This window comes from Vicia villosa, linkage group LG4, assembly GCF_029867415.1.
Source record: "Vicia villosa cultivar HV-30 ecotype Madison, WI linkage group LG4, Vvil1.0, whole genome shotgun sequence".
In the NCBI taxonomy this organism is placed as follows: Eukaryota; Viridiplantae; Streptophyta; class Magnoliopsida; order Fabales; family Fabaceae; genus Vicia; species Vicia villosa.
The window spans coordinates 142,104,093-142,126,593 of record NC_081183.1 but is presented as its reverse complement, the minus strand read 5'-3'; the positions used below and the strand labels follow the sequence as shown (position 1 = coordinate 142,126,593).

General features: G+C 35.7%; 1 protein-coding gene across 1 annotated transcript; it reads right to left on the bottom strand.

The window, feature by feature from the left end:
- Positions 1 to 4,027: 4,027 nt before the first annotated feature.
- On the bottom strand, positions 4,028 to 4,702 carry LOC131599816 (uncharacterized). Its single transcript, XM_058872070.1, has 4 exons — positions 4,593 to 4,702; positions 4,430 to 4,496; positions 4,259 to 4,354; positions 4,028 to 4,161 (listed from the first exon to the last, which is right to left on the bottom strand). The coding sequence occupies exons 1-4, from the start codon at positions 4,673 to 4,675 to the stop codon at positions 4,069 to 4,071; spliced, it is 339 nt and encodes a 112-aa protein (XP_058728053.1). The 5' UTR covers positions 4,676 to 4,702; the 3' UTR covers positions 4,028 to 4,068.
- Between the last annotated feature and the right edge of the window lie 17,799 nt (positions 4,703 to 22,501).

Genomic DNA, 22,501 nt, shown 5'->3' with positions numbered 1-22,501 from the left:
AAGCTATCCGAGGGAAGCAGAAATTCAAAGCTGTGAATGTTCTAAAGATCCAGAAAACTCAAGTTCTGAAGCTGTCCTAAATGGAAGCAGAAATCAGAAGCTGTGAATGTTCAGAAGATCAAAGAAATTCAAGTTCTGAAGCTGTCCTAGATGGAAGCAGAAATCAGAAGCTGTGAATGTTCAGAAGATCAAAGAAATTCAAGTTCTGAAGCTGTCCTAGATGGAAGCAGGAATCAGAAGCTGTGAGTGTTCTAGGGATCTAAAGAAATTCTAGTTCTGAAGCTGTCCAATGGAAGCAGAAGTCAGAAGCTATGAATTCTCTAAAGATAGAAGCTTATATAATCGTCTCTACCGAAATAATCAGGGAAGTCTTTTATTAAAGTTCTTCGAGTATTTATTTCAGGGGGAGATTATTTATCTCAGGGGGAGATTGTTAATCTCAGGGGGAGACATATTCATATGCTTATGCTATAGCTGTGTAATTTGTCTTTTGCCGTCTGTTCTTTCTGATCGCAAATTCATATCATTTATATATGTTTTTGTCATCATCAAAAAGGGGGAGATTGTTAGAACAAGATTTGTTCTGATCAATTATCTTAGTTTTGATGATAACAATAATATGAATTTTGCTTAAGATTATATGGTACTCTAATCCAATGCAATTTCCCTTTCAGGAAATATATAAAGAGTACGCATAATTCAGCGCTCAGAAGCTTTGTCTCAAAGGGTTCAGCATGCAACATCAGAACATGGTCTGGCAAGACATCAGAAGATGGTCGAAGCAGAATCAGAACATGGGTCTATGGAAGCATCAGAAGAACAAGAGAACAGAAGCACTGAAGTTCTGATGGTATCACGCTCAGAAGCACTTCAAGGTCAGAAGATCAGAAGATGCTTTGCACCAAGCTGTTTGACTCTGATGATATTCAAACGTTGTATTCATAAACATCAGATCAGAAGAAAGTACAAGTGGCAAGCTACGCTGACTGACAAAAGGAACGTTAAAAGCTACTAAAGGCTACGTCAGTAGACACAGCGTGAACAAGGCTCGAGGTAGTTGACAAAAGCGTATAACATTAAATGCGATGCTGTACGGAACACGCAAAGCATTAAATGCACTCAACGGTCATCTTCTCCAACGCCTATAAATATGAAGTTCTGATGAGAAGCAAGGTTAACGATTCTGCACCAAAACAACTCATATAAAACTTGCTGAAACGCTGTTCAAACTCAAAGCTCAGAATCTTCATCTTCATCAAAGCTCACTACATTGCTGTTGTAATATATTAGTGAGATTAAGCTTAAACGATTAAGAGAAATATCACAGTTTGTGATTATCGCTTTTAAGAAGCAATTGTAATACTCTTAGAATTAATTACATTAAGTTGTAAGGAACTAGAGTGATCGTGTGGATCAGAATACTCTAGGAAGTCTTAGAGGTTATCTAAGCAGGTTGTAACTAGAGTGATCGTGTGGATCAGTATACTCTAGAAAAGTCTTAGAGGGTATCTAAGCAGTTGTTCCTGGAGTGATCAGTGTGTGATCAGAAGACTCTGGAAGACTTAGTTGCTGACTAAGTGGAGAACCATTGTAATCCGTGCGATTAGTGGATTAAATCCTCAGTTGAGGTAAATCATCTCTGCGGGGGTGGACTGGAGTAGTTTAGTTAACAACGAACCAGGATAAAAATAACTGTGCAATTTATTTTTATCTGTCAAGTTTTTTAAAGCTACACTTATTCAAACCCCCCCTTTCTAAGTGTTTCTCTATCCTTCAAATGATCCAAATGGTGCAGGTGAAATTTGTCCGAACCAGGGCAGATGATCCAAATGGTGCAGGTGAACTTGCTAGAGCTATAGCAAGTGATCCTTTTGGGGTTCATAAACTACGGAAACTTACTAGAACTAAAGTAAGTGGGGTTCACAAACTACGGAAACTTACTAGAACTATAGTAAGTGGGGTTCACAAATTACGAAAGCTTGCTAGCGCTATAGCGAGTGATCCTTTTGGGTTTATCACGTTAGTCCCTCGGCAGTGATCTTCTCCAAGAAAAACAAAGGGGTTTTACAAAGGGTTTTACAACAAGGTTTTCAAAAGGGTCCTTAATTGGGTTTATCACGTTAGTCCCTCGGCAGTGATCTTCTCCAAGACATCATCAATAACAAACAAAGGTTTTATTGTTCTTTTTAAAAATTACTAACATACTTCAACTAACATAACTAACAATCATGCATCATTTAACTAACATACCTCATTCATACATAATGCATATACATACATCGCTCTCATTTATTTTGACTAGCTCACTACATCACGCATCGCATGCATTATAACATTGCATAAAATTCAGGTTGCCTTTTTAGGCTATGCTACAATCAAAGCACCCGGTTCTTCCCGAAAAGCATTGGCTGCACATTCTGAAAAATGGTATCTACCTTGGGTGGCATCTTCAAGCCCATCTCCCACGGAAATTCTTCCTGACAAATGCAAATTTCAGGGCATTTCACATGCGAACTTTAGTTTCATCATCAATGCTCCCGAAGAAAATTTTACATTTGCTTGGGTGGATCACTAAACCTGTATCGCTGGAAAATCTCTGCACCATGTCAAGCATCATTTTCACCGATATTGTATCCCCCCTGCAAAACATCAGAATGTCATCTGCAAATGTAACTAAGTTCTTCAAGATAACTAAGATTTATTTTTGTATTTTATTTCAAAGTGAAAATAAAATATAATAATAACAAATTTATACTGATTTATTTAAACAAGTCGGCCTGATATGCCTAAAAAGCTTTTATTATGCCATGTGGCCTAACCTTTTTAACTAAATAAACTTCAAAAAAAAATCTAGGCCTTTTCTACTTAAAAAAAGTCTGACCTGGCTTGAGCCTGTGTAGGCTAGGCCTATTTCTACCCCTACTCTTAAAAAATTTTTGACGCCAAAATTGAAGTCGTTTTAGTAATTTTCTATATTCATTTTATTTTATTTTATTTATTATTTAATTTAATGAAAACTAATTATCTCCTACTAATTTTCCACTATCTTATTTCATTTATGTATTTAATATGAAAACTAATATGAAATAGTGTGTATTATATTTTTAAAGTTTCTTCTTTTATTTTATTCTATTCTCTACTTATTATATATTTTTATTTTTTTTGTTTTCGTTTTGGTAGGTACAGACATGTTAAGCAGGAAAGAAATGCCCTTAAAATGAACATAGTCTTCAATTATGTTCTATTTTATTAATTTATTGTATTGTTGTATTTTCACTAGTGCAGAAACTACTTTTTACATCGGGTAAAAACTACTTTTTACATCGGGTCTGGACCCGATGTAAAGCCAGGCGATGTAATAAGTCTGAGACATTTTACATCGGGCCAAAGCCCGATGTGAAACATAAGCATACCACATCGGTTGAATTCAGATGTCTGATGTGAAAGATAATGCAATTTTTTATTAAACAAAAATATGCTCCATATTTTACATCGGGTATTCATTTTGCCCGATGTAAAAGAGTACATTTTACATCGGTTTTTACTACAAGCCCGATGTGAAAAAGCATGCCATTTTTTATGCGCCATATTTTACATCTGGGTGTGCATTTTACCCGATGTAATAGAGTACATTTTACATCGGTTTTTACTACAAGCCCGATGTGAAAAAGCATGCCATTTTTTATGCGCCATATTTTACATCTGGGTGTGCATTTTACCCGATGTAATAGAGTACATTTTACATCGGTTTTTACTACAGCCCGATGTAATATCTTTTCTAATTTTTAGCATAATTTGATTGTTATTCCAATTTTCCCTAATTTAACCTGTAATTTTTTTTACCTAATTTTCAATATAATACACAAATACCACAAAGACCAATGTAAGGTCGCTACTTTGCACATTTTTCCCACAAAACCACATTTAATTGCATCAAATAGCTAAGATATATGCATATATATTAGTCAAACTATTCAAAAGTATTAATTTAGGATACACAAGTGTACAAAATGATAAGAAAAGTTTACACACATTTTCTACTACAAAATAAAAACACTAAACATAAAGTTATCCTTTATATAACTCAAAGAAACATTTTGCCCAACGGAGTCGCAAATCATACAAATCTTCTTGTGTTAATTCTGTAGGATCATCAAATACCTACAATACGTAAATGTATAATACAAAGTTATTCTTTGAAAATTATCATTAAGTTGCAAAACGCGAAGTAAATAACAAATTAAAGTTATTTTTTTACCTGCATCCAAGATCCAGTTATATTTGCAGAGACAATGTCCAACATATTTTTCATCACATAGTATCCACAATCATTAGAGTTATGTTGTTTCCTTGTCTACAAATGAAAAACATAATTATTGAATAATTATCATAAAATTAAATATAGAATTATAATTTACATCACACTTACATTGGGTCTATGCCATGTAGCCTTTTTTCTATTGCCATAATTTGCAAATTGATGAACCTCAAAAGCACTAATTAAAAAAAAAACCATTTAAAGCCACATAAAACATGAAATTACTTATCAATATTAATATAAAAGATAAAGTTTCTTTGAAAGATAAACTTACGTCGAAACAATTTTCTTCGTGTCTTTATCAATACCATGATGAAGTGAACAAAATACAACCACAATATTGTCTCTTGGACACATGACTATTAATTGCCAATGATCTCTGTACATGTGTATGGAAATACAAGAGTCACATAAAATATCTATGTTATATATCAAAATTAAAAAATAAGAAACAAAATTTCATAAAAACTTACCCATGAATAAGTGGTAGGAGGTGGCAAACTCTGTCTTCCGTCATTAACTTATCTTGTATGTAATTTCTAACCTTTGTTGCAGAACTCGGGACATCATCATAATGTATACACATAGCAGGGTCCATAAATCCATACACTTCTGATGATGAATTATCAATACATAAACGAAGAATATACCTAAATAATTTTAAAATAAACATTAGATTCGAAGTGATGAGATATATATCCTATTAATAGATATTGAAAGTAATAAAAAAAAAAGAAAATGTACTTACGTGCACCAAACTTGCAAAATAGACACGTTAAGCCAATGAAAACCCACCAAAAGCTCTCTGATACACTTAGCTGATACATAAAAATTAATGGCAGATTTACAATGACTTAATTCGATTTCCAAGTGTCTGTCAGCCATTTTCACAACCATGAGTAGCAATTTCTGAACATCGTCAACTTCCACACCTTTTGTGCTTCCCTTTGCAGCTGAACAACTTCCCTTTCCGCTTCCTTCGACAACTTCCATTTTTTCAATGCATTTATTATCATCTGTGCTTTGCGATAAACCCATAGACTTAAGTGTCTCCATAAAAGATTGGTGCATTGCCTTACGCTCTTCAGCCAACTTTTTATCAAAATCAGCTCTAAGTTGTTCAAGTTGTTGAGTTACATCTATATGTTGTCCTTGACGTGAAGACGACCTTCCAAAGTAAGTGCTTTGTTTATGGTGCTTTCCAACACCACGAACACGACCGCCTTTCTCAGATGTTCCAATGGCCGCTGTTAAGATATCGTTACGTCCATGTGGAACAAAGACACCTTTTTCAGCTTCTTCAACTAGAGAGTCCTACAAAATTCAAAAACCACAACTAATTTCAATAGTTTTTATCAATAACAAATATAATGATACTTGAAATAATTTCCAAAATTTACTGACAATTTTCTCTACAACAGTTTGTGTAGACTTTGATGTGTATTCTCCCCCTTTCTTTTGTCGTGCTCTCTTCCATAACTCATGGCGTGACGGTGGAGATGGACTACCATTAGCAATGATGAGAGACTAGTATGCTATTTATAATAAAACCTAACATACTAACTAATGGGCTTTTTCCATAAGGCCCATTACACAAGCCAACTTAATAAACAAGCTAACTTAACAAATTAGGGTTTAAACACTAAAACCTAATTTAACATGCTAACAACTCTAGCATCTTCGACACAAGCATGTGAACAACCTTCGACTTCATGCTTAACCCTATCGAACCAAGAAGCTACCCTTCGACCATACTAGAGTTCGATCCAATATCTCACATTGTTTTTTTATTATATTTACATTCTATTTAAAAAACTATAGACTTTTGTTGGTTCATAGATCAAATATGAATTTAGATGATTTTAAATGACTAAAATATAAACTACACAAAATTAATAGTTTACAAACTCATAACTTATTATGATATATTATCTATAATATCTACATTTATTTATAAGATTGTTGGTTGTTAATTAGTATATAGATTTTTTTCTATACCAATAGTAACCAAGACATCAATTTTAATATTTTTTTACTCTATAAATTTTACTATTTTAATTTTATGATTTATTTCTATTTTTAAATTTTATTCAAAATATATATTATTATTTTTTAAGACACACAAATTATTAAATTATTTTTAATACATATCATTATATTTTAAATTATTAATTTAAACTATAATACTTATTGTCATACCCCAATTTTTGACCCTAAGATCATACATCATTTGCATCTCAATCATTAATCAAGATCACAATCTTGAGATTTCATTTTTCGGTGTTATGTTCGCTTCGTCTTTGAGGGGAACTATCAAGCACATAATTTTCTTTAATTTGTTTTATACTAACCCAAATACCAAAAACATTGCTTTGTTTCTTTGTAGGCTTTTGTTTTGTAGGTACCAAGCCAGGACATGCAATAAACAAGGCATTTTTCACTTTTCTGACTGATGAAATCGATTTCCCTACTGGGTAAATCGATTTCCCTGCAGCAATCTTCACCAAAATCACATTCTGGACAGCATGAAATCGATTTCCCTCCTGGGCAAATCGATTTCCCTAGTGTATTTTGCGCCAATTTCTCTTCTGGAACAGAGTGAAATCGATTTACCCCTGTGGGAAATCGATTTCCTGTGCGCAAAATTCAAAAAAATATAAGGAGGGAAGCTTGACATCATTTTGGCACCTTTTTATTTGATCATTTTATCAATTTTCCACCTCATCAAAATTAACTCATTCATTAAACCCTCTTTAACCTCATTTACCATTTTTACCATTAATTGCCACTTTAATCACCAATTAAACACAAGTTAATCACCAAACACAAAAAGACCAATTTGCCACTACTCTTGCTCCAATTCTATAAATAGAGCCCTCTACTCTCTCATTTCTCAAGCTTTTGATAGCCAAAAAAGTTCTTGCAAATTCATTTCTCAAGCTTTTGATAGCCAAAAAAGTTCTTGCAAATTCATTTCTCAAGCTTGGAGAGCCAAAAAATTGCTTGCAAATTCATTTCTCACCCTTTCCAAAACCCTCACCCAAAGTTCATCTTCAAAGAATTAGTGAGATTCACCTTGAATCTTGCTAATTTTGAACTAAGCCTCCTACATTTCTCTCTTCTCTTTGATTGTTCATCTCCATACTCGAAGGATCTACACTTTGTGCTTGTTCTTGAAGCTACTTCAACACTTTAGTTCAAGAATTGGTAAATTTCTCAATCCTAAGATGTAGATCTTTGTTGCTTGTGTTCAATGCATCTTTGATGCTATATTGGTGCTATTTGATGGTGATTTGATGGAAAATTCGTGCTCCAATGGATATGTGATCATAAGGTGTTTGTATGTTTGCTTAAGTCAAGTTTTATGCCTCCTAATGCTGATTTTTTGAATGCTGCGTGCAGGAAATCGATTTCCCTCTGTAGGAAATCGATTTCCACCTTATTTTTTTTCAAAAATTTGAACTCTGGACTCAGGAAATCGATTTCCTACAGAGGTAAATCGATTTCCTGCTGGCAGAATGTGTTTTTTTGCCTTTTTTATGCTTGTTTTGGCTTCCTACTTCCTCCACTTCATTAATATCATTGGATCTAGGATGTTGATAGTGTAGCAACCTGCCTTAAAATTGAAGGTTTAGAGTCGCCACCTATTCTGAAGGGCGAATAGGAAACCCTACGCAGTAATGAGATTCAGGGTAAGTTATTATAATCAGGTTGAGGGAAGGTATTAGGCACCCTCAACCCTTTCCTAAAGGCTGACATTTAAAGATGAAGGTTTATAGCTAATGACATAGAAAGGCAAAAATTAAGATTTAAAACTGAATTGAGATTTTTAGGGGGAGACTCGCCTTGTTACCAAGTGCCTACGTACCTCCTTATGGAGGATCAGAGTCAACGTAGTTCGGGCACAGGGTTGTACGCCTTAGAATTTGAATTTGATTTGATATGGTTGTTTGAAGGCTTTTTGAATGGCCTATCGTAGTTTTGGAAATTGTGATTTGAAAGGCATTTTGAATTGCCTGATTGAAAAGGATGAAAATCCGTAGTGTCGTGGTTTAGTGTTTTTTGACTGTTTGTTTGGGCGTACAACCCTGATTTGATATGTCACCGTTAGATGCGATGATCAATAGATTTGATCAGTATAGCTAACGGATTAATGGGGCATTGCTGGTTACTCAGATCGATAGATTGATCGTCGCGGGCAACAAATTAAATGTGTTTTAGATTTTGTATATTTTTCATGTTTTATTCTTTTATCTCTCGTCTAATGCGACCAATAGCTTTAGTCGGGTCGAGGAGAGATTTATTCAAGAATTAATGTTTTGCCAAATGGCAGTAGGATCGGGCAAATCCTAATACTTAGTAACTTTTATAGGGTTTTTGTGATGTTTGTAATTAAAAATAATTAAATAAATTAATCGACATAGTCGAGTGATCGGGAAAATATTCTAATCCTAATTATTAGGCTAACCCTTATTATATTATCCTAATCCTAGTTTTGTAAAATTAATTAAATTAAATACAACTAAATAATAATTAATCTATATAGTTAAATAATAAAACAAATAAATAAATATAAAGAAAAACCTGGTTTTTATTGTATGTGGCTAGATCTTGACTACCCATGGTGCACCTACGCTACAAGGACGTTTGATCTCGTTTGCTGGCTGTCCAATGGCCCAGATCTGAGGATGCATGGTATGGGTATGGAGGCGTGCGCGTGGGATCCGTAAGCAAACTTTACCAAAGAAAATAAGGAAAATATATGTGGGACGCTGGGATCGAACCCAGGTCCCTGCGCTTCCAAGATTACACACAAACCAAAGGCACTGCAACCGTTTGATGTTAAAAAAATAATCCCATTTTATTATGTATGAAAAATAACGCATGAATTGAAATTAAAAAAGGAAGCGCGGACTGCAGTGCCTTCTTCTTCGTTCAGTTTTTCAGAAACAGACTTGCTTTCACTTACGTTTTCTTTAGCGTAGCTATAGCATAGCCATGAACAAAACTGCAAATTAGTGTCAATAATTTCACAAAAATAAATCAGATTAACTATATAAAACCTTGCAAATCCATTGGGTTCATTGATTTGGCTTACAATTTCCTCAAACCGAAAATCCCAATTTGAAGCTTCCAAACCCCATCAATGGCGAAACATTATATATGCAACCAAACTCCAATTAACTTATGCCAAGAGATTTATAACATCATCATGAACTCATATATATAATCAAACCGTAACAACTAATCAAGAATTAGCGGAATCGATGCAAACAAAGATAACACAAACCGTGGGCACCAAGATCGCGTTTCCGGACCTGTTGATTAGCCGTGATGATTGATATAGCCCCAGAATCATCCAATGAACGTGTTTCGATCGTTGGTAGCTCTGGAATTCGTCTCAATCCTTCTATCCGAAAATTACTTTTACTCCACTTTCTTGAAGTTTTGCGTTAACTTTTTTTCAGCCGACTCCCCTCCCCTTATCTCATAATCTTTTCTCCATTTTATAGTTAGGGTTAGTTATTCAGTTAGGAAGGATTAGATTAGGTTAATTTTCAGATTTGATTTATTGTTGGTTAGGAAAGATTCCATTTGGATTTGAAGGGAGATTGAGAAGCTTGCAAATCTTTTCCTCCTGCACATGAAAACGTGAACTTGTAGAATTTGGCCAATTTGGTTTATTTCTTTTTTTCTTTTAATAACCTAATAATAATAATAATTAATAGTAACAATAAAATCATAATAGCATTAAAATACCAATATAGTATATTTATTTTTTATTTAACTAAAAAGAAATCAAATAATAAAAAATGATAATGATAAATAATAAAAATTAAACTAATAATGATGATAATTCTATTAAAATTTAAATAATAATACTAATCAATAATTATAATATTAATACTAATTCTATCATTATCCTAAAAATAATCCTAATAACATATAATTAATAAAACCTAATAAAACCTAATTAATCCTAATTCTCCCTAATAATAATCATAATATTAATAAAAATTAATAATAAAATTTAAATAGTAATAAAACAAGTGTTAGTAAAACACAAGTGATTTCTCCAAAAATCATAGAATTTTTGTAACAATTGGGCCCACTGTTTAGATCCAAAAAAATACTATTCACACCCTTATTTTTATTTAAACCAATTTATAAGAGAATTTTATAAGAGGTCGAGTTTAACAATAGCTATATTAAACCCTATGGCTCTTAATTTTAACACCCTTAATAAATTAGGAGATGTGGATTATATCGGGTAAATTTTGGGGTATGACAGCTGCCCCTATTCAATCTTCTTAAACCTGAAGAGGCAGATAGGCACGTCTGCCTATCGTGATCTAAAGGTAGAAGAGGATTGAATATCGAATGCCCCGAAATTTGCACTTGTTTGGAAGAAGTTTTGTGGGAGATGGGCTTACAGATGCCACCCAAGGTAAATACCCCTCCTTTTTAGGATGTGAAGCAGATGCTTTCGAAAGGAACCACTCGCTTTGATTGTAGTAAGGCCTAAAAAGGCAACCTGAATTTTATGCAATGTTATGATGCATGCGATGCATGATGCAGTGAGCTTCTCAAAATAAATGAGGGCGATGTATGTATATGCATTATGTATGAATGAGGTATGTTAGTTGAATGATGCATGATTGTTAGTTTATGTAAATCGAAGTGTGTTAGTAATTCTGAAAAGAAAAATAATACCTCTGATTGTTGTTGACGGAGAAGATCACTGCCGAGGGACTAACGTGATAAACCCAGTTGAGGAATCATTTGAAAAACCTTGTGTTCTTGGAAAAGCTCCTAGAAAGGATGGAATACGTCTTGAAGAAGACTTCGTGGAAAGGTTCCTGAAAAGGAATAGCGAGGACCTTCTGTTGGTTGTGTAATTGGCTTGCTATGGTCAGCAAGCTTCCGCAGTTTGTGAACCCCCACTTACTATAGTGCTAGTAAGTTAATCGCAGTTTGTGAACTTCTCACTTACCATAGTGCTGGTAAGCTACTCGCAGTTTGTGAACTTCTCACTTACCATAGTGCTGGTAAGCTACTCGCAGTTTGTGAACTTCTCACTTACCATAGTTCTGGCAAGTTACATCGCAGTTTGTACCTCTCACTTACCATAGTTCTGGCAAGTTACATCGCAGTTTGGACCCCAATAGGATTGCTTGCTATAATTCTAGCAAGTTCACCTGCACCGACAGGGTTATCGGCGAATATTATCGCAGAATTTACCTGTTTCACCAGGGTTATCTGCGAGTGTTATCGCAGAATTTACCTGTACCACCAATAGGGTTATTCGCGAGTGTTGTCGCGAAATTTACCTATGTCACCAGGGTTATCTGCGAGTGTTGTCGCAGAATTTACCTGTACCGCCAATAGGGTTATTCGCGAGTGTTGTCGCGAAATCTACCTATGTTATCAGGGTTATCTGCAAGTGTTATCGCAGAATTTACCTGTACCACCAATAGGGTTATCCGCGAGTGTTGTCGCGAAATTTACCTATGTTATCAGGGTTATCTGCGAGTGTTATCGCAGAATTTACCTGTACCACCAATAGGGTTATCCGCGAGTGTTATCGCGAAATTTACCTATGTAGAATTTTGTTTTGTGAATGCGTATGCATCATGCTTATGCGTTATGCACATGCCCCTGTTGTTTGTATAATGCGTATGTGTGAATGCTTACACATGTATATGTTGTATGTATACTGATGAAACGGTCAGACGAGGACTGACTACCAGACGGGAACTTGACTTTGTAATGGTTTGGATTGCCAAAAAAAATTGGGCTTTTGTGATATGTATATGCTCATGCTAATGCGTATGCATGTATGCTAATGCTGATGCAATCTCATGGTTTTATCTCCTCAAACCCTTTGAACTTGTTTATTCCATGCTTGCACCTATACCCTGACTATGCTTATGCTGGCTTTGTAATGTTTATGTATGCTTATGCATATGCGTATGCTTGGTTGACGTAATGAGTGGAACGAAGTAATGTCTTCTGTAAGATTACCCGAAAGAGGTCTTTTGAATGGATGTGAATGTTTGTCTTGCAGAAGAACACATAAAGAGTTACGGTGTAATGTATCAACCAATGTATGTAATGCGTGATTTGTATGTATTTGTGTGATTCTCCAACGGTAGGTTATTAATAACCAAAGCGTATATAGTTCGCTGGAGTTGCAGGTCTGTTTGCTAGGATGGGGTGTGATGCTAGCGCGATTTCCCAATACCTGTCTTGTTTGAGCTCGGAAGATCGTAGTTAGGAGAAAGAATTTGTTCGATGTTGTAAAGTGCGAGAACGCCTTTTTCCTTTTGTTGTGTGTCTTGCGGATTTGATATCCATTGCCCCAGTATTTTCATGGAGAAAGATGCTTATGAAGGAAGTGCCCCAGGGAATAGCCTTGTCATATGCTTCGATGTTTAGATTGAAGGGTGTGCCCCTGATCTCCAGGTCATGGAAGGTTATCCATAGTGTTCTATCCTTTGAATTTGAATTCTTCCCATGTCTGACATGCCCCTGTTTGAGATTGCTTTGAGATGTGCCCCAAGTCGATTGAACCTTAGGAAGACTGCCCCTAGTTGATAGGATGTTCGATTGTATGCCCCTGTGCTCCTTGAAATTTTTGCCCCTGTTTAGGAGAACCCCCTAGATGTGGTTCCCCCGACTCCAGGGTCTTTATTAGAAATGATCACCTTTGATTAGCCCATTTCGAGATTTCCTCGATGCTAAGTGTATACTCGTAGATGGTGTTGTACTTTTTGAGAAGTAGCTCCAATGGAATGCGTATGCAAGTTTTGAAATCGAAGTCCGTTATGAATTAGGACTGGATGGTTTTGAAAAGAATGCTTGAAGAAGCATAGTGATTAGAAGTAGTTTTAACAAACATAGGAGTCAGTATAACAAATCCTGCTTAACATGCTTTCATGGTTAACCTTGCCTCAATTAGGACTTTTAAATGTTGTAACTTGGCCTGGTTCATGTTTTAAGAAGCAATGGATATAAGGCTCAAAATTTTATTTATCCCACCCCTTTCTCCTTGATGTTCTCCAGATCCTAAAAATTCTACTAATCCAATGGATGTGCTTTGTTTGCAAGAGAATCGTTTCAGTTTCGATGTTGAGCAGAAGCCTTAGTAGAGGTCCAAGCATTGATGAAAATATTATGAAGATCCAAGCATGGATGCGAAGCTTTGATGATTTAGCAGTCACCAGATTATCCATTGTATTTAGCCTTTGTTTTTATCCCTTATTTTTGCATGAACCAATTCTTTTGAATTTGATCCATCGGGATGCCCTAAATTTTGCCTAAGTCGTTTTTTTTATTCATGGAATTTTTGACTTAGCGGGCGCTTTTTTTCTTTTTCTTTTGAATACTCCTTTTGAGATTGATCCTTGGATATTGAATATTGTGACTGCCATGTCGACTTTGATTTGCAAGCTTCGACTTTGATACTTCCTCGATCCTGAATGATGTATTGAGGAAGAAGATGTTTGTGAATGTTATCTCCATTGCTTCCTCAATCTTGGATGAATGCGAGGAAGAAGATACGCTTGAACCTTATGCTTGGATGGACTGATTCTCTTGGCAACCAAAATACATCATTGAATTAGTTGACATCTACCCTGCCCCTGGTTAAAATCAAGGTTTTTTTTAGCAGTAGAAACAAAACTCCAACTCCTGGCTCGAGGGGGTAACGAGGGATTAACATCCTTATATCTCCACTGTTTGGGAAATGAAACAATGCCTGTACATCCTCGGCTCGGTCTTACCTTGAAAGCATATGTTTAGCTAGACTTAGTTATTTGTATTCGTCATTCTCCCTTAAGTTTGTTAATAATCCTAAAAATAGAAGTGTGCGACTGGAAAGTCGTAGTAGTGAGAAAATGAATTGACTCCAAAACCTGCATGGTCATCCTATTAGAATTGCTAATCCGAAGGTACAACTTCTTGAGTAACACTAAGCGATCGCCGGGGTCGAAATTCCGAGCATGATAAACACCTAGTGATCCTAGGGATAATCTCCTTTGTAGATCCACTGACCTTGTTTCACTCCTTAGTTCTTTAGACTTGTAGAAGTGAGGGCAACCTCGAATTTTCCTTGGGCATGTCGAATCTGTCGGGAATAAATTTGTTAGCGGTGGGTTTTCGTCGTATCGGAACTTCATGAGCTTCCTTTGACTGAACCTCTTTTGCTTTTTCTAAAGGATAGTATCACACCATTCGCAACCTTCAGCGTTTGTAAATTGACAAAGAACACTTATGACCCTTTTTGACCCTTGATGGGGGGTTAACATACGTCGCTTTTCCCCATTGTAGATAGGCATCTTTGTTCAGGATATTGCCCCAGTTGGACTGACCCTTGCCTCCAGGTTATCGTAGAGCGTCCTTGTAAATTTGATATGTTCTGAGATGAACCTCTTTTTGACTAGATACATCTTGAGTGTATCTATGAGGAACTTCTTTGTTGAACTAATCCTTGCTTGACGATAACCTTGGTTGCATTTATAATCTTGTTGCGAAAAGGCATGGACACGTGGCATGACGAAAGGCATCCTTTTTCCTCCTTGTGAGACCGAGTTCGTTCTCGACAATTTGTCCTCCTTTCTCCATAGTCTACGATCCTTTGATTTTCCTCCATGAGTCTCGGGAAATCGGCTAGCACGAGAAGTGTGGATGCAGGCGGAGATGGATATGAAAATGTATGAATGCATGAAAATGCAAACGCATGCGTATGCGAGAGACTCCTTGTACTATACTCCGTGTATACAATGCAGATGTGTAACATGTAATCCTAGGAATAGCCTTAGAGGCGACATTAGACCCTAGTGAAATCCTTGCAAGACAGATGTTATGACACGCCAATGGAAATCCCCTTAGATTCGAGAGTATGCAGAAGGTAGCGGCTGGTGACCGCTGAAGACAGTCATCGAGTCTCATGGCCATCGAGAGGCCGTTCAACGTGTACCAATGAAGTTGTCCCTCGTGGGAAGGTTCTCTATGCGGAACACAACCTATCTAAGGACGATATCAGATGAAGGGAAATCCCTACAGGCTAGGGATGAAAGATGTATAGATGGAAATCCAAACCCTACAAGTTAGAGGGTGCACGGAAACAAACATGGAGTGACCGTTCAAGACAGTCACTAGATCTCATAGCCATCGAGAGGCCAATCGAACGCATGCTAATGAAGTTGTCCTTCGTATGAAGGATGTGTTTTTTTTAAAAATATAATCCCTACAGGCTAGGGAACGCGTAGATGTAAGCACAGGGTGACCGTTCAAAGTAGTCACTGGATCGCATGGCCATCGAGAGGCCAATCGACGTGCGTAAATGAAGATGTCCTTCGTGGAAAGGACACGTAGTTGTAAAATACAAATATGTAAAAAGGAAAGTCCCTACAGGCTAGGGGGTGCATAGATGCAAGCATGGAGTGACCGTTCATGACAGTCACTAGGTCTCATGGCCATCGAGAGGCCAATCAACGTGCATAAATGGAGGTGTCCTTCGTAGGAAGGACATGGTCTTAGAAACAGAGTCCCTGCGGGCTAGGGAACGCGTAGGGGTACCTGCAAAATTGACATGCAAGACATTTGCAGTATATAAACTGCACATATATAATAAGCACGTAAACACATAAGCCCTAGGTTCATAGGTTCGACGTAACGGCTTAGGGTGTCTACCTTTCCCATAGGAATGTTCTAGAAGGTCTCATGGGATCGTTCGTAGCCGCCGAGACTTTTTGTCTCTTTGGATTTTGGAACAACTCATTAATCCATGAGGTTCGAGTTTTAGGGGTTGGTTCCCAGAGAGATCAGCCAAATACCAAGTCCAGCCCTCAACAAGGTCAAGCCTCGTATCAGACCTTTCCGGATATTCAACCCACTCTGAGTGGAATTATAATAAGACTCGTAGGCGATGTAATTCCCCTCTGGTCATTATTATAATTCCCACGCTTAGGTTTAACGCAATTTATATATCCCAGAAAAATACAGTAAAATAAGTAATTAAATAAACATTTAAAAATTACTGTAAAAGAAAATTACTGTAAATAAAACCGTAAATAAATAAATAAATTAATTAAATTAAATATTTGCATAAAGAGAAAAAAAACCCAAATCCTAATTCACAACCCTAGTTTTGGCAAACTAGGCCAAACCCTAAAAATAATTCGCCAAACCCTAAACCCTGCCAAAGCCTATAGGAGCATAATAATTCACCATTGAGTGTATCCCCAGCAGAGTCGCCAGCTGTAGCAACCTGCCTTAAAATTGAAGGTTTAGAGTCGCCACCTATTCTGAAGGGCGAATAGGAAACCCTACGCAGTAATGAGATTCAGGGTAAGTTATTATAATCAGGTTGAGGGAAGGTATTAGGCACCCTCAACCCTTTCCTAAAGGCTGACATTTAAAGATGAAGGTTTATAGCTAATGACATAGAAAGGCAAAAATTAAGATTTAAAACTGAATTGAGATTTTTAGGGGGAGACTCGCCTTGTTACCAAGTGCCTACGTACCTCCTTATGGAGGATCAGAGTCAACGTAGTTCGGGCACAGGGTTGTACGCCTTAGAATTTGAATTTGATTTGATATGGTTGTTTGAAGGCTTTTTGAATGGCCTATCGTAGTTTTGGAAATTGTGATTTGAAAGGCATTTTGAATTGCCTGATTGAAAAGGATGAAAATCCGTAGTGTCGTGGTTTAGTGTTTTTTGACTGTTTGTTTGGGCGTACAACCCTGATTTGATATGTCACCGTTAGATGCGATGATCAATAGATTTGATCAGTATAGCTAACGGATTAATGGGGCATTGCTGGTTACTCAGATCGATAGATTGATCGTCGCGGGCAGCAAATTAAATGTGTTTTAGATTTTGTATATTTTTCATGTTTTATTCTTTTATCTCTCGTCTAATGCGACCAATAGCTTTAGTCGGGTCGAGGAGAGATTTATTCAAGAATTAATGTTTTGCCAAATGGCAGTAGGATCGGGCAAATCCTAATACTTAGTAACTTTTATAGGGTTTTTGTGATGTTTGTAATTAAAAATAATTAAATAAATTAATCGACATAGTCGAGTGATCGGGAAAATATTCTAATCCTAATTATTAGGCTAACCCTTATTATATTATCCTAATCCTAGTTTTGTAAAATTAATTAAATTAAATACAACTAAATAATAATTAATCTATATAGTTAAATAATAAAACAAATAAATAAATATAAAGAAAAACCTGGTTTTTATTGTATGTGGCTAGATCTTGACTACCCATGGTGCACCTACGCTACAAGGACGTTTGATCTCGTTTGCTGGCTGTCCAATGGCCCAGATCTGAGGATGCATGGTATGGGTATGGAGGCGTGCGCGTGGGATCCGTAAGCAAACTTTACCAAAGAAAATAAGGAAAATATATGTGGGACGCTGGGATCGAACCCAGGTCCCTGCGCTTCCAAGATTACACACAAACCAAAGGCACTGCAACCGTTTGATGTTAAAAAAATAATCCCATTTTATTATGTATGAAAAATAACGCATGAATTGAAATTAAAAAAGGAAGCGCGGACTGCAGTGCCTTCTTCTTCGTTCAGTTTTTCAGAAACAGACTTGCTTTCACTTACGTTTTCTTTAGCGTAGCTATAGCATAGCCATGAACAAAACTGCAAATTAGTGTCAATAATTTCACAAAAATAAATCAGATTAACTATATAAAACCTTGCAAATCCATTGGGTTCATTGATTTGGCTTACAATTTCCTCAAACCGAAAATCCCAATTTGAAGCTTCCAAACCCCATCAATGGCGAAACATTATATATGCAACCAAACTCCAATTAACTTATGCCAAGAGATTTATAACATCATCATGAACTCATATATATAATCAAACCGTAACAACTAATCAAGAATTAGCGGAATCGATGCAAACAAAGATAACACAAACCGTGGGCACCAAGATCGCGTTTCCGGACCTGTTGATTAGCCGTGATGATTGATATAGCCCCAGAATCATCCAATGAACGGGTTTCGATCGTTGGTAGCTCTGGAATTCGTCTCAATCCTTCTATCCGAAAATTACTTTTACTCCACTTTCTTGAAGTTTTGCGTTAACTTTTTTTCAGCCGACTCCCCTCCCCTTATCTCATAATCTTTTCTCCATTTTATAGTTAGGGTTAGTTATTCAGTTAGGAAGGATTAGATTAGGTTAATTTTCAGATTTGATTTATTGTTGGTTAGGAAAGATTCCATTTGGATTTGAAGGGAGATTGAGAAGCTTGCAAATCTTTTCCTCCTGCACATGAAAACGTGAACTTGTAGAATTTGGCCAATTTGGTTTATTTCTTTTTTTCTTTTAATAACCTAATAATAATAATAATTAATAGTAACAATAAAATCATAATAGCATTAAAATACCAATATAGTATATTTATTTTTTATTTAACTAAAAAGAAATCAAATAATAAAAAATGATAATGATAAATAATAAAAATTAAACTAATAATGATGATAATTCTATTAAAATTTAATTAATAATACTAATCAATAATTATAATATTAATACTAATTCTATCATTATCCTAAAAATAATCCTAATAACATATAATTAATAAAACCTAATAAAACCTAATTAATCCTAATTCTCCCTAATAATAATCATAATATTAATAAAAATTAATAATAAAATTTAAATAGTAATAAAACAAGTGTTAGTAAAACACAAGTGATTTCTCCAAAAATCATAGAATTTTTGTAACAATTGGGCCCACTGTTTAGATCCAAAAAAATACTATTCACACCCTTATTTTTATTTAAACCAATTTATAAGAGAATTTTATAAGAGGTCGAGTTTAACAATAGCTATATTAAACCCTATGGCTCTTAATTTTTAACACCCTTAATAAATTAGGAGATGTGGATTATATCGGGTAAATTTTGGGGTATGACAGATAGGTTTGAAATGACCTAATCCATAATATTAGATGAATGATATTAATGATAGTGTGAGTTGATTACCTTTTGTGAATTTTATTCTTCTTCCTCCATTTCATTAATATCATTGGATCTAGGATGTTGATAGGTTTGAAAGAACCAAATCCATAATATTAGATGAATGATATTAATGATAGTGTGAGTTGATTATCTTTATGCATTTTATCTTCTCCTTCTCCTTTTTTTCTTTTGATCGATGAAAGTCTTAATACTTTGAGAATTCTTATGGATTCTTAGTAAAGACTAGATCGTTACCTATTTTCTTTTCGTGCGGTATTGCTTTCGGAAGGCGATCTACATATCGTTCTTCTCGCATGCATTAGCACATAAAGTTTTGACTGGCCTCGTTGTAGGGTGATTTCTACATAAATCACTTGGCGATCTGCTTAACATAGCGCAATATTTCGTGTCCCGAATAAAAAAAGATCAAACATGGAAGAGAATTGTATGCGGTTGATTTAAGACTTGTGGAGGTTTTTATCGTGTAGTCGCTATGATTCTATCAAGCTTCTGATAAACCCCATTGAATTTAAATCCGAGTACATCATTCACTCACCATAGATCTTCCTACTAACTTTGATAACATACTTGACAAGTTTCAAGATGGTTATCTTTAACACTTAACAACTAACTTTAATTTCCGCACCTTTACTATACCGCTCTTTATATTACCGCTCTTTATATTTCTCGCTTTATCGCTTTACTTTATCATTTCATCATATTTACTTTCCGTCATTTTCTCTTTGTCCACTTGGACATATGTTTATGCTTCTGTTATTTTTTTCTTTTGTCCACTTGGACCATACTTTACTTTTTTTGCTAAAACACTAATAAACAACCGAAAATCTAAAAAATACATAAGGCTCTCTTTGGACTATCGGTTACTATCCCTAGCACTTTGGAGATTCGGACTTATGGACCTAGTACCTCTGGACTCATTCTATTACTATCCTGTGATTGTTCTGTCTGTCTGGCATTGTTCTGTTGTATGTTTATGTGTGCAGGTATTTCCTTGAAAGCCCTTGATGGTTAATTCCAAGGCATTGATATAAGGATTTTACCCGAAAACAGCCGTTACTCTGCCCGATTTTCGTCAGAATCTTAATGTGCTTAATGAAAAATGGTGCTAAGACAATAAGTTCATCTGGATCCCCAAGTGTTAATGTGTTGGTATTGATAAATCCAAAGGATGGGAAAACTACCTTGGCTCTTAATGTCAAGTGTTGGCTTCTTATTTGGTTAGACCGTTTCTTTCCTTAGCTTTTATTTTATGCACTAGGTTAGCCTCTTCATCTCCTCCTACTTCTTAAATTTTCAAAATCTTCTCCCTTTTGCCAAAATATTCTTATGTTTGCAATCTTTTCAAAATCTTTTTCTTAAAAATATCTTTCGCCCTTAGTGGTTTTTCTTCAAAAGTTTAGACACCGTTAATTGTCGAAACGAGTGGTTATACCCCACGGTTTTGAAATTGATTGATAATAACGAGATCTTTTCCGCGTGAGAGAGCTAGTGGCATACTCGTTGATTTTATCCGAGTTGGAGCCCTTCTTTCATTTGCGATGCAAAGAACTTGTTTGTTCTCATGCTCAAGATCAATGGCTGAGTATTTCTCTCTAACGACAACAAAGTGTTTATTCGTTTTAAAATGTTTTTTCCCAAAAGCGGAACTACATTAGCTCTGACTTCTCCATTGCACCAAGGAGGTATGTAGGCCCAAAGCTTAACGCTTTGCCGAGCTTATTTTAAAAATAAAACAAACTCTTTTTTAGCAGACACACGACACAGATTTTCAAAAAGGTTCCCGTGGAGTACCACGGATATGAGGGGTGCTTTAAACCTTCCCCTCATATAATCAACACCCGAACCTGAGTTCTCTTTCTTGTTTTAAAAACAAAACTTTGGGTTTTACGTTCTTTTCTCTTTTCCTTTGAAAAAATAAAGCGCGGTGGCGATTTCAAAACGGAATATTGATTCGAGTCAATCCCATGGCTTCGATGTCAGATTTTCCCCGCTACACTTATTATTATAATATTTATTATTAGTTAGATAAAATTTTCCGCACATCGTGCGGGTGAACGTCTAGTGACATATATAATCTAGAATGAGGTTAAATAGATGGGTGGTTTTGCAAGGTAAAAAAGGTTTTTTAAAATGATTTTGTTAATAATGTGTTAATGGACGAATACAAATCGAAAACCACTTAATCAAATGCAAAACTCAAAATTTGAAAAATAGTAAGCAATCTAAAACATATTATATGATAATTGATTGAGATAAACAATTAGGATGTTGGATATTTGATCAAACTCAACGATACAACAAACTAAGCTTGAGTAATTCTATCTAAACTAATCTACCATAAAGCCTTAACTCAACAATTGGCCAAACATTCCAAAATGTCATTTCCTTCAAATTCAATTACACTATCATATGGAAAATTTGGTAATTAGTTAAATAACCCTTCAATTTACAATCACCATTTGATACTTGGAAGCCTCAATTCTTCTTCAATTCAAAAGTATATTGGGGCGCTTCCTCTCATTTCTTTTTGCCCTTCTCTCTCCTCAACACACTACTACAACCGAAAGAGAAACAAACCCTACCTCTTTTCTTCTCTCTCTTTTCCTTCAAACCCCACCTCTGCCGCCGTCATTTTCTCCTCCCAATCTTCAAAACAGAAATCACAAGTTCTTCTCACTCTCACAAGCATCCAAACATTGTAAACAATCTTAGGTATGCATTCTTCTTTTCTCTTACTATTTCGTTTTGAAATTCTGGTATGACATAACTCAGATGTCCTATAAGATGTCGAGACATTTGATCTGACAGCAACATGTACAAGAAAAACAAACCTGTAAAGCAGGTACTGAAAAGCATAAAAACACACGAAATTATTGACCCAGTTCGGTGACAAACACACCTACTCTGAGGGCATACCAAGCCAGGAATGAAGTCCATTATAAGCAATATTAATTCAGAGTTAAACTCCCCCATTAACAACCCTTCACTTAATCCCTACCCAATGACCCTTCTACCTAGATCCTCTCTAGATATGGAATATCCCCATCCCACTTTCTAACACCGCAGTGATGTTGTACAGTTCTCCAGTCCCAGGAGCTGTAGCAACGGCTTAACTTCCACAATCCTTTATCCACAGAATAGAAGACACACTTACATTATGAGGA